This window comes from Dendrobates tinctorius, unplaced genomic scaffold (genome assembly GCF_039654945.1).
Source record: "Dendrobates tinctorius isolate UK_male_01 unplaced genomic scaffold, ASM3965494v1 ptg000020l, whole genome shotgun sequence".
In the NCBI taxonomy this organism is placed as follows: domain Eukaryota; kingdom Metazoa; phylum Chordata; class Amphibia; order Anura; family Dendrobatidae; genus Dendrobates; species Dendrobates tinctorius.
The window spans coordinates 6,955,555-6,969,686 of NW_027361688.1; the positions used below are offsets into that span (position 1 = coordinate 6,955,555).

The 14,132-nt window shown below is 43.4% G+C and overlaps 1 protein-coding gene across 1 annotated transcript; it reads right to left on the bottom strand.

Annotated features, from left to right (window-relative positions):
- Positions 1-3,835: 3,835 nt before the first annotated feature.
- Positions 3,836-5,804, bottom strand: LOC141083354 (E3 ubiquitin/ISG15 ligase TRIM25-like). Its single transcript, XM_073567564.1, has one exon. The coding sequence runs from the start codon at positions 5,485-5,487 to the stop codon at positions 3,931-3,933; it is 1,557 nt and encodes a 518-aa protein (XP_073423665.1). The 5' UTR covers positions 5,488-5,804; the 3' UTR covers positions 3,836-3,930.
- Positions 5,805-14,132: the final 8,328 nt, after the last annotated feature.

Genomic DNA, 14,132 nt, shown 5'->3' on the forward strand with positions numbered 1-14,132 from the left:
TCCAATTCCACCTACGCATAGAGAACTCTGAAAATCAACTGTCTCACTTCCTCCCAAAAACCCGTGATCCCAGGACAAGACCTAAAAATGTAATACTGTGTGCCCACATCAGAGCCACACCGCCAGCACACATTTGTAATTAAAGGGTTCAATCTGTGGAGGAGGTCAGGAGTACGATACCAGAACATTAGAATTTTATATTGATTTTCCTTGTTAAGTGTGCAGATATAGGACTTGGCCGCTTTATCCCAAATAATATTCCAGCTTTGAGGTGATAGCCCCATTCTCAGAATAGACTCCCATTTGCATATGTAAGAATGTTTCAATTGTTGCCCACTCCGGGGAGAACTCAATATTTTATATATGTCCGATATCAATCCTTTGGTCGACAATACTCTCCTACAAATCCTCTCAAACGCCGTCGGTGGAGAGAGCCCAGTAGATCCATAAAGCGAAAAGGCAAAGTGTTTGAACTGTAGGTATTGATAAAATTATTTTTTGGTAATAGCATACTTGGACTTGATTTCATCAAATGTCAAGAGCTCCAGCGTATCCCCGTCTATAGTGTCCGCAAACCTAAATAAGCATGCAGAGGACCATGAGTGGGTCATCGCATGATCCAGACTGTTCAGCAACAAGGGTTGAAATATGAATGAAATCATTGGCGAGTTAGAGGAGGCCAAAATAAACTTCCTCATACAAGAAATCGATATCTCCCTCGTAAAGTGTATGGGACCCAATAGACCCTCCGGAGATCTAATGGACTTATTTAACCATAATAGTGAGTTCAGGTGTACCGGAGCCAACCACAATTTTTCTATTTCAGTCCACTTGCCCATAACGAGGCCCACGAGGGAATTCTACGTAGCTGAGCGGCCCAGTAATACTTAATAATGTCAGGGACCGATAAACCCTCTTGTGTTTTAAGGGAGACGAGGACATGCTTGGATATCTAATGACACCTGTCATTCCAAATAAACCTCAGCATAGCTGCTTGGAGGGATTTAAGTTCGCTCATGGGGACTCTAACCGGTAAGGTCTCAAAAAATAAAGTAACTTAGGAAGGAACATATTCTCCGCTCACACGCTCTTCCTCCTTCTGACATCATTTCCTTTTACAATTCGCAGCGTTTGTGGCACCAAATCTGCAGTAAATACGCAGCAAAGACGCAAACCTTTTTACACCTGCGTTTTTGCTGCAGATTTGACTGACTCAATTGAAGTCAATGAATCAAAAACACTGCAGAAACGCAGAGAGAATTGACATGCTGTAGAAAATAAAACTCTGCAAATATGTACGGAAATTTGCTGATCATGTGCACAACACTTCAGGATTGTCATTGAATTACCTTCCATAAGTATTACATTGCGTTTTTGGACCATTTATGCACATAAAAAAACGCAGCGAAAACGCATCAAAAACACAGTGTGTGCACATAGCCTTTAATTTACAAAAAACATTTTTTTTTTAGAGACCACATTACATTTTAAATGACTTTGAGGGGCCTATATAACAGAAAGTACACAAAAGTGACACCATTCTAAAAACTGCACCCCTCAAAGTGCTCAAAACCACACTCAAGGAGTTTATTAACCCTTCAGTTACTTCACAGGAACTGATGCAATGTGGCAGGAAAAAAATGAACACTTATTTTTTTCACCAAAAAAAAAAAATACTTTAGGCCCAAACTTTTTTATTTTCACAAGGGTAATAGGAGAACTTGTTGTGCAGTTTCTCCTGTGCACTCTGATACCCCATGTGTGGGAGAAGTCTACTGTTTGCGCACATGGCAGGGCTCGGAAGGGAAGGAGCGCCATTTGAGTTTTTGAATGTAAAATTTGCTGGAATAATTGGTGAATGCCATGTCGTGTTTGAGGAGCCCCTGATGTGCCTAAACAGTGGAAACCCTCCAAACAAGTGACCCCATGTTGGAAACCACACCTCTCAAGGATTTTATTCAGGGGTATAGTGAGCATGTTGAACCCACAGGTACGACACAGAATTTGATAACATTAGGTTGTCATACTGCATATGTCGTCATTAGTTGTCATTGAGCGCAAGTGCTCACTACTCCAGTTTGCATCGGGCACACGGGTATGCACCAAATATCTCAGGTGCTAAAGTGACATGCTTGAGACCCCACCCTGCATGTTTCACGGCTGTTAGACACCCATAAAAATTGGAATAAGTACCCTTTGCGGCCACTGTTTTAATGCATATCAGCGGTGGTTAATGGGTTAAACGTTTGCCCACCATGATGCACTGAGTGCCTGAACTTGCTTTCAGCCGTCACTCTGAACTGACAGAGACAGCAAAGGCAGACTATAATGAGGGCAATCTAAGCTATCACCCGGAGCCCGGAGGGGCCCATGGCCAGATTACCCCCATTACAATGTTTTGAGCACCATTATCGGCAGCACACGTTTTTGGGCAGGAAGCTTTCCTGAAGTTCCGCTGCAACAAATACAGAACAACAGCGCAGCTCCAGGGAAGCTCTGGTTGCCTCTCCTGTGATATGCCAGCGTGAGGACGTCATCGCAGGAGCATGAACGAGCTGGCCACAAGAAGTGGAGCTCCATGGACCGGAGCAGAGCACTGGAGGAACAGGTGCAAGGTGAGTATGTGTTGTTGTTTTTTTAAACATGTGCATGGGATCTGAACCAGAAATCAATTCCCCATACACTTCAGTGGTGCTCAGCAATACTGCGAACAGAGCAACAGTCCATAAATACTTATGAGAGGAGAAAATTCCAGCTCTCACCAAAACGCACTGGGGGAATAAGGCTGAGGAATAACAGTTGTCTGTGTGTTATTCCTCACCCCTATTCCTCCCCACTGTAATTTTATGCACTTGGAATAAAGTTTGCTCCTATTTTACATTTTGCCAAGTGCTAGAATTTCCTCCCCTCGCAATATCTGCCATAAAACTTTATTTTTACTTCAGGAAAATCCACTCAGTGTATATTTAGCCTTGATTCAAAACATGTTTCAAATGTTTGTTTAGTACCCGGGGTAATACTAGGAATAATGTCTATGACACATAACTAAATTTTCCACAAGGACAGATGCAAATTGGCATCAGTCCCCAAACTTCCAATATTGTCTCTAAGGCCTCATACCCATTGGTGATTAAAAAAACGGTCCGATTTCTGGACTGGAAAAAAGGGTGGAGTGTTATGCCAGTGTCATGCTTTTTTTTTCCCATCCGTTTTGCGTCCGTTTTCCATCCGTTTTTTTTCCCAGCCACTCTTTTTCTACAGTCATTTACAGGACCATTTACAGTGTTCTATACCACAGAATGGTGATGTATCCGTTAAAAATGGATCAAAAACGGATGGTCCGTTTTTGGTCCTTTTTTTAATCGCACCCATTGACTTGTATTGCCGAAAATCGCGGCAAATCGAGGCATGATGCGATTTTTTTTTTTTTTCTCAGACCGATTTTGGCTGAGAAAAAAATCGCAAGTGAGATGTCACCCATTGACTAACATGGGTCAGATTGCAATCCGATTAAAAATCGGATTGCAATTGTCCGATTTCATCGCCAGTGAGTATGAGGCCTAAAGCCGGGGTCAGACTTGCGTGAAACTCAGACGAGTCTCACACGTCAATACCCGGCACTGCCGCCGGCACTCGGGAGCGGAACGTGTGGCTGCATGTATTTCTATGCAGCCGCATGCTCCGCTCTCGAGTGTCGGGTATTGACGTGTGAGACTCGTCCGAGTTTCACGCAAGTCTGACCCCGGCCTAATTTAGAGCTGCACTAAAACTAATCACCAAATGCCTACACAACAGATAATCCACCCATGTGATATAGTCATACAGACAGCAGTCATCAACTGTAATCCTGTTTATTAATCCCATTAGAAAAATAATCCAGCAGTCTCTAGTGGAAATCTTAGATCATGACGGCTTCTTCCCCAAATATCTTTATACAACAAATAGATAAAGTGCGGCATGAAGGGGCTCAGAGAAGGTGGCAGTGAAGGTGTGCAAGTGTCTGATGGGGTCACACAGCTCATAAAAGGACAACTGCCCGGCCTCATAATCCAGACATATCCTGACTCTATCACTGGAGATCTGGTGAGGTAACCAAACCTGTCTACTGTCATGTATCACTGAATACTGATTATTGCATCTACTCAAAGTCCAGGACTTGTTATTATATCCAATCACTGACTGCTGCCCCCTCCTGTCCATACTGGGATAACACATCCCCATCATCCACCACCCTGATCTTCTGCTCTCCACATCCCAGTAATGTCGTCCAGTGGTAAATCTCCTCCTGCTCACCACCTGGTAATCCTGGAATCTCTCTGCTGTTTCTGGACGATTCTGCTCCTCTTCTGTCCCGGTTGCAGTTTTCAGGTCGTCTGATATATGGAGATTATTAGCAGCTGTGGTTACATCCAGTAATATGTCTGCAGGACTCACCACATAGATCCCGTACCTTATAGCTGATATTACCTCACATAATGTGTGTAATGTGTGTGAGATCTCAGCCACATCCAGGTCACCTCCATCATGGGGCTGTTTATCATGTTCCCCTGTGTCCTCATCACCTTCCTCCTCCTCAGGATCACACAAGTCACCGGTGTCTGGTTCCTGTAGGACAGTCAGTGGATCCGTCATGTTACACAGCTCCTCAATGTGTCTCATCTTCCTGGACAGCTCGTCCTTCTTTATTTCCAGCTGATAGATCCGAGCAGACAGTGACAGTGACTCTTCCTTTTCCTGCCTGGAGATCTCACTCAGAACCTTCTTCTCCAGGTCGTCCACCCGTCTCCTCATGTCTGTACACAGGGCAGTGACTCTCTCGGCTTCTCCAGCTGCTTGTTCTTGAGCTTTTCTCCTGTGCTTCTTCAGACTCCAGACTTTCTCCTCGGTGCTCTTGGCCTTTGCGATCATTTTCAGGAGGACATCTCTCAGTTTATTCTTCTTCTTCTTAGAGGCTTCATCTATTAGCTCCACCCGGTGTTCCCGATGTTCTCCGGCCAAACTGCAGGACACACAGATACAAGCAGCGTCCTCAGTGCAGTAATATTCCAGGATCTTCTTATGGACAGAACATTTCCTTTTCTCCAGAGAAGTGCTGGGATCAGATAAGACGTGTTCTGCTGATTTGCTGTGAGCTCTCAGGTGTTTATCACACAGAGAAGCCTCACAGTGTAGACAGGATCTAACAGCAGGTTCCGGAGAGTCCACACAGTAAGTGCAGCAGATCCCACTTTTCATCTGTGGTGGTTGAGTAAACAGGAATTTCTCCATTAGTTTACACAAAGCAAAGTCCCTCATCAGTGCCGGCCGCTCCTGAAACTCTTCTCTGCAGTCAGGACAGGAATAAACTCCAGACCCATCCTGTGTATCCAGCACACGATCAATACAGACCCGGCAGAAGTTGTGTCCACATCTCAGCATTACAGGATCTGTATAAGTGCTCAGACAGATGGAGCAGTCCAGCTCTTCTCTCAGATCAGCAGAGGCCATGACTAACAGGAAGGGAGAAAGGAAACTACAATTCTCTCCCGCTCAAAAGGGTGGGCCTTGTATTGTGTACACAGGGGAGGGCTGAGGAGCAGAAGCTCAGCTACTATTACCCCATTAATCTAATATCTGCTGTAAATTTCAGGTCTAAAATATGGTCACATATAAGGAGTGAATGTATTGAAAGCCAACATGGACAATATCGATAATACGTGTAATATGAATGACTGAACTCAAAATTTGATCCTCAAACACTGGATAGCACTAAAGGTCATCAAAGGTCTTCATCAAAGAGATAGACCATGTGCTGGGGGGGACAGGAAACCTGTTAGGCAGGAAGGCCATTGTGTGTCCTGTGGTGTTGATGCCTTTTGTTCTTATCTCCAGCATAAATGGAATGTGAACCTGTCTTTTTGGCACAAAGGCCTTTTGGCTTATAGAATAGGACGCCATCTGCAGGAAGCTGAAAACCACTACAGTCACGTTTGACCCTTGACCCTCTAATCCAGGGGTGGGGTACCTTTTATCTGCCAAGGGCCATTTGGAAATAATAATAATACTAATCTTTATTAGGAATTTACAGTTTAACAGTATCAAAACACAAGTCATAAATAACAACGTTAACAATGCAATAATTAAAGCAAAATAAGCCGCCCCTGCTCGTGAGAGCTTACAATCTACAATGAGGTGGGGGAGATACAGAGTGCAGGTGTGTATTTACAATGATGGTCCAGCCATCACCGGCAACTATAGGCCGATGTGGATTTCCTCCATCTTTTTTCACCGTGCCCTCCACAGTAGTGACCTCTTTGGATGCAAATTCATCATTTGTCATCTTCCACCAAGTGAAGTGCTGGTGTCTCCACCATCCGTGTTCTGCCAAAATAGGTGTGAACCAGCGCACCTCTGATGTCAGATAGATGAGTCTAATATCTCCGAAGTTCCTGTCCCCTCTTTCCACTTCTCATGGCTTGCTAGGGTTGGTCCTGTGGGGGTCTACCACTTTTTCATTTACTTTATCCAATATTTATTTCTCACCATTACCGCATTTGCTTTACATACTCTCTGTACTGTCATGCTTCTATGGCTTTTTTCGGGGCTTTGTTTTGTTTTTGTTTCTATTTTTGGGGTCGTCCTAGGACACTGATGGCACGCAGCCTCGCCTCATCCTTATTCAGGAGCTGCTGCAGCTTCCTGCGTCACATATCAAGCGGCGCGGCTTTAGCTGAATGATGATGTCATCCGGCCGCGCCACTCAATATGTGAGAGGAGGGAAGCTGCGGCTCACAATGTGAGGGCGGTGACGCTTAATCTGGGAAACAAAATTAACTCTCTTTTGGGGGGATTTGAGGCCTCTCACATTCCACGTCATACATTTTACTTCAGATCTCATGTTCTCTTATCCAGATATGATATACATTGCCACACATAATAAACCTTAGAGATAGCACAATTGATGTTCTGGCAGCAGCATCTATATCAACCTTAACCAACTTCTCTCGCTTCCTCAAGCTCAATGTGGACAAATCTGAACTCATCAACTTTCCTCGATCTCACAGATCTTCCTTACCCGACCTAGCTATAACAATTAATGACATCACGCTTTCCCCAGTACCGGAAGTTCGCTGCCTCGGAATAATCTTTGACTCTGCCCTGTACTTCAAACTGCACATCCAAGCTCTTTCTACCTCCTGTCGCCTCCAGCTCAAAAATATTTCCAGAATCCGTCCTTTCCTCAACCCTCAATCTACTAAAATGCTTGTGCATGCCCTCATCATCTCCAGCCTTGACTACTGCAACATCCTTTTCTGTGGTCTCCCTGCTAACACCCTCGCACCTCTCCAGTCCATCCTTAACTCTGCTGCCTGACTAATTCATCTCTCACCTTGCTACTCCTCTGCAAATCTCTTCACTGGCTCCCATTCCCTGAGCGTATCCAATTCAAATTACCAATACTGACCTACAAGGCCATCTATAACTTGTCTCCCCCATATGTCTCTGAACTTATCTCCCGATCCCTTCCCTCACATAATCTCCGGTCCTCCCAAGACCTCCTTCTCTCCTCCACACTTATTCGCTCCTCATCCAACCGCCTCCAAGACTTCTCCCGAATTGCCCCGTCCTCTGTAGCAGAGGCGATTGGACAACTGCAGCTTCAAGTCTCCCATGGAGACTATTGAAGCAAGTAGAAAGTTTGCTTATTTTATGCACATGCGTTTTAACCTTTTTGTTGCCATGTGAACTCTTAAAACGCATGCGTTTTTAAACACTGACGCACGCCAGCGTTCCCATAGACTGTAATGTGATTTTTTTTTTGCGCATTCCGGGCGCTTTTGTGTGCATGCGTTTTTTTTACACAGGTTGGGAGCACCAACAATGCAACAGGGTGCGTCCGGCGTGCCTAGACGCACACTGGAAAAAAACGCATGTGCACAAAAACGCTTACAAACGCGTGCAAACGCTAGACCATGCGCACCCATGTTAAACATAGGTGCGCACGATGCGCTGCGCTAAAAAACGCTAGTGTGAAACCAGCCTTACATCCTGTATTATGCTCCAGAGCTGCACTCACTGTGTACATACATTACTGATCCTGTATTATACTCCAGAGCTGCACTCACTATTCTGCTGGTGCAGTCACTGAGTACATATATTACATTACTGATCCTGAGTCACATCCTGTATTATACTCCAGAGCTGCACTCACTATTCTGCTGTTGCAGTCACTGTGTGCATACATTGCTGATCCTGTATTATACCCCAGAACTGCACTCACTATTCTGCTGGTGGAGTCACTGTGTACATACATTACTGATCCTGAGTTACCTCCTGTATTATACCCCAGAGCTGCACTCACTATTCTGCTGGTGCAGTCACTGTGTACATACATTACTGATCCTGAGTTACATCCTGTATTATACTCCAGAGCTGCACTCACTATTCTGCTGGTGCAGTCACTGTGTACATACATTACTGATCCTGAGTTACATCCTGTATTATACTCCAGAGCTGCACTCACTATTCTGCTGGTGCAGTCACTGTGTACATGCATTATATTACTGATCCTGAGTTACATCCTGTATTATACCCCAGAGCTGCACTCACTATTCTGCTGGTGCAGTCACTGTGTACATACATTACTGATCCTGAGTTACATCCTGTATTATACCCATAGCTGCACTCACTATTCTGCTGGTGCAGTCACTGTGTACATACATTATATTACTGATCGTGAGTTATATCCTGTATTACCCCAGAGCTGCACTCACTATTCTGCTGGTGCAGTCACTGTGTACATACATTACATTACTGATCCTGAGTTAAATCCTGTATTATACCCAGAGCTGCACTCACTATTCTGCTGGTGCAGTCACTGTGTAGTACATACATTATATTACTGATCCTGAGTTACATCCTGTATTATATTCCAGATCTGTACTCACTATTCTGCTGGTGCAGTCACTGTGTACATACATTACATTACTGATCCTGAGTTACATCCTGTATTATACTCCAGAGCTGCACTCACTATTCAGCTGGTGCAGTCACTGTGTACATACATTACTGATCCTGAGTTACATCCTGTATTATACCATGAGCTGCACTCACTATTCTGCTGGTGCAGTCACTGTGTACATGCATTATATTACTGATCCTGAGTTACATCCTGTATTATACCCCAGAGCTGCACTCACTATTCTGCTGGTGCAGTCACTGTGTACATACATTACATTACTGATCCTGAGTTAAATCCTGTATTATACCCAGAGCTGCACTCACTATTCTGCTGGTGCAGTCACTGTGTAGTACATACATTATATTACTGATCCTGAGTTACATCCTGTATTATATTCCAGATCTGTACTCACTATTCTGCTGGTGCAGTCACTGTGTACATACATTACATTACTGATCCTGAGTTACATCCTGTATTATACTCCAGAGCTGCACTCACTATTCAGCTGGTGCAGTCACTGTGTACATACATTACTGATCCTGAGTTACATCCTGTATTATACCATGAGCTGCACTCACTATTCTGCTGGTGCAGTCACTGTGTACATGCATTATATTACTGATCCTGAGTTACATCCTGTATTATACCCCAGAGCTGCACTCACTATTCTGCTGGTGCAGTCACTGTGTACATACATTACTGATCCTGAGTTACATCCTGTATTACCCCAGAGCTGCACTCACTATTCTGCTGGTGCAGTCACTGTGTACATACATTACATTACTGATCCTGAGTTAAATCCTGTATTATACCCAGAGCTGCACTCACTATTTCACTGTGTACATACATTATATTACTGATCCTGAGTTACATCCTGTATTATACTCCAGAGCTGCACTCACTATTCTGCTGGTGCAGTCACTGTGTACATACATTACTGATCCTGAGTTACATCCTGTATTATACTCCAGAGCTGCACTCACTATTCTGCTGGTTCAGTCACTGTGTACATACATTACTGATCCTGAGTTGCATCCTGTATTATACCCCAGAGCTGCACTCACTATTCTGCTGGTGCAGTCACCGTGTACATACATTACATTACTGATCCTGAGTTACATCCTGTATTATACCCCAGAGTTGCACTCACTATTCTGCTGGTGCAGTCACTGTGTACATACAATACATTACACTACTGATACTGAGTAACATCCTGTATTATACTCCAGAGCTGCACTTACTATTCTGCTGGTGCAGTCACTGTGTACATACAATACATTACATTACTGATCCTGAGTAACATCCTGTATTATACTCCAGAGCTGCACTCACTATTCTGCTGGTGCAGTCACTGTGTACATACATTACATTACTGATCCTGAGTTACATCCTGTATTATACCATGAGCTGCAGTCACTATTCTGCTGGTGCAGTCACTGTGTACATACATTATATTACTGATCCTGAGTTACATCCTGTATTATACCCCAGAGCTGCACTCACTATTCTGCTGGTGCAGTCACTGTGTACATACATTACTGATCGTGAGTTACATCCTGTATTATACCCCAGAGCTGCACTCACTATTCTGCTGGTGCAGTCACTGTGTACATACATTACATTACTGATCCTGAGTTACATCCTGTATTATACCCAAAGCTGCACTCACTATTCTGCTGGTGCAGTCACTGTGTACATACATTATATTACTGATCCTGAGTTACATCCTGTATTATATTCCAGAGCTGTACTCACTATTCTGCTGGTGCAGTCACTGTGTACATACATTACTGATCCTGAGTTACATCCTGTATTATACCCAGAGCTGCACTCACTATTCTGCTGGTGCAGTCACTGTGTACATACATTATATTACTGATCGTGAGTTATATCCTGTATTACCCCAGAGCTGCACTCACTATTCTGCTGGTGCAGTCACTGTGTACATACATTACATTACTGATCCTGAGTTAAATCCTGTATTATACCCAGAGCTGCACTCACTATTCTGCTGGTGCAGTCACTGTGTACATACATTATATTACTGATCCTGAGTTACATCCTGTATTATATTCCAGAGCTGTACTCACTATTCTGCTGGTGCAGTCACTGTGTACATACATTACATTACTGATCCTGAGTTACATCCTGTATTATACTCCAGAGCTGCACTCACTATTCAGCTGGTGCAGTCACTGTGTACATGCATTATATTACTGATCCTGAGTTACATCCTGTATTATACTCCAGAGCTGCACTCACTATTCTGCTGGTGCAGTCACTGTGTACATACATTACTGATCCTGAGTTACATCCTGTATTATACCCAGAGCTGCACTCACTATTCTGCTGGTGCAGTCACTGTGTACATACATTATATTACTGATCGTGAGTTATATCCTGTATTACCCCAGAGCTGCACTCACTATTCTGCTGGTGCAGTCACTGTGTACATACATTACATTACTGATCCTGAGTTAAATCCTGTATTATACCCAGAGCTGCACTCACTATTCTGCTGGTGCAGTCACTGTGTACATACATTATATTACTGATCCTGAGTTACATCCTGTATTATATTCCAGAGCTGTACTCACTATTCTGCTGGTGCAGTCACTGTGTACATACATTACATTACTGATCCTGAGTTACATCCTGTATTATACTCCAGAGCTGCACTCACTATTCAGCTGGTGCAGTCACTGTGTACATACATTACTGATTCTGAGTTACATCCTGTATTATACTTCCAGAGCTGTACTCACTATTCTGCTGGTGCAGTCACTGTGTACATACATTACTGATCCTGAGTTACATCCTGTATTATACCATGAGCTGCACTCACTATTCTGCTGGTGCAGTCACTGTGTACATACATTATATTACTGATCCTGAGTTACATCCTGTATTATACCCTTATACCCCAGAGCTGCACTCACTATTTTGCTGGTGCAGTCACTGTGTACATACGTTACTGATCCTGAGTTACATCCTGTATTATACCCAGAGCTGCACTTACTATTCTGCTGGTGGAGTCACTGTGTACATACATTACATTACTGATCCTGAGTTACATCCTGTATTATACCCAGAGCTGCACTCACTATTCTGCTGGTGCAGTCACTGTGTACATACATTACATTACTGATCCTGAGTTACATCCTGTATTATACCCAGAGCTGCACTCACTATTCTGCTGGTGCAGTCACTGTGTACATACATTACTGATTCTGAGTTACATCCTGTATTATACTCCAGAGCTGCACTCACTATTCTGCTGGTGCAGTCACTGTGTACATACATTACATTACTGATCCTGAGTTACATCCTGTATTATACCCCAGAGCTGCACTCACTATTCTGCTGATGCAGTCACTGTGTATATACAATACATTACTGATCCTGAGTTACATCCTGTATTATACTCCAGAGCTGCACTCACTATTCTGCTGGTGCAGTCACTGTGTACATACATTACATTACTGATCCTGAGTTACCTCCTGTATTATACCCCAGAGCTGCACTCACTATTCTGCTGGTGCAGTCACTGTGTACATACATTACATTGCTGATCCTGAGTTACATCCTGTATTATACCCAGAGCTGCACTCACTATTCTGCTGGTGCAGTCACTGTGTACATACATTATATTACCGATCCTGAGTTACATCCTGTATTATACCCAGAGCTGCACTCACTATTCTGCTGGTGCAGTCACTGTGTACATACATTACATTACTGATCCTGAGTTACATCCTGTATTATACCCCAGAGCTGCACTCACTATTCTGCTGATGCAGTCACTGTGTATATACAATACATTACTGATCCTGAGTTACATCCTGTATTATACTCCAGAGATGCACTCACTATTCTGCTGATGCAGTCACTGTGTATATACAATACATTACTGATCCTGAGTTACCTCCTGTATTATACCCCAGAGCTGCACTCACTATTCTGCTGGTGCAGTCACTGTGTACATACATTACATTACTGATCCTGAGTTACATCCTGTATTATACTCCAGAGCTGCACTCACTATTCTGCTGATGCAGTCACTGTGTATATACAATACATTACTGATCCTGAGTTACCTCCTGTATTATACCCCAGAGCTGCACTCACTATTCTGCTGGTGCAGTCACTGTGTACATACATTACATTGCTGATCCTGAGTTACATCCTGTATTATACCCAGAGCTGCACTCACTATTCTGCTGGTGCAGTCACTGTGTACATACATTATATTACCGATCCTGAGTTACATCCTGTATTATACCCAGAGCTGCACTCACTATTCTGCTGGTGCAGTCACTGTGTACATACATTACATTACTGATCCTGAGTTACATCCTGTATTATACCCCAGAGCTGCACTCACTATTCTGCTGGTGCAGTCACTCTGTACATACATTACATTACTGATCCTGAGTTACATCCTGTAGATCTTTTATTATAAAAATGAAAAACATAACAATAATAATAATAACAGAAATAACAAGAATATCAGCCAGAAAATAATCCGTATACTGAACACTGGTCCAGCCGCTCATTTCCTCCTGTCACACATACTGTATTATACATATATACAGAATAATAACTTACACCTTCCGGTCTGGTCACCAAACAAACTAATAACAAACAATAAAATAAACAAAGGCCGAAATAAATATATATATATATAAACATTTTTTTTTTTTAAATATATTTATGAAATAACCAAATTATACAAATATGTACAAGACTAAACTAAAACCCCACACTCAAGCCCACCATTCCCAACCTTCACACTGACCTGAGAACTGGTCCTGCGTCTCATGCCTCAGTCCATGTCCAACGTCCATAGGCCAGATCAGGCAGTGCCAGTGTTTCCCCAAACACCCCAGTGTCCCATAGTCCCACAAGATAAACCCACCTCCCCCCTTTTTCCACCACCCAACCTAACACTTACACCCAAACCTATATCCCTATATACACTATATACAGAAAAAAACACTACATCACCCACAAATCACAAAGCCCAAGTTCGGCGCCTGCAGCCCTACATCACTGTATACCGATCACAAAACAAAAATCTACAGTGTCAGCAGCAGCCCACCACCAGGAAAAGAGATGACTAGACTAGGACACACTAAAAGAAAAGCCCCTCCAGAGGAGAGTGGCCCTACGTGTACTCAGTCTCCCATAC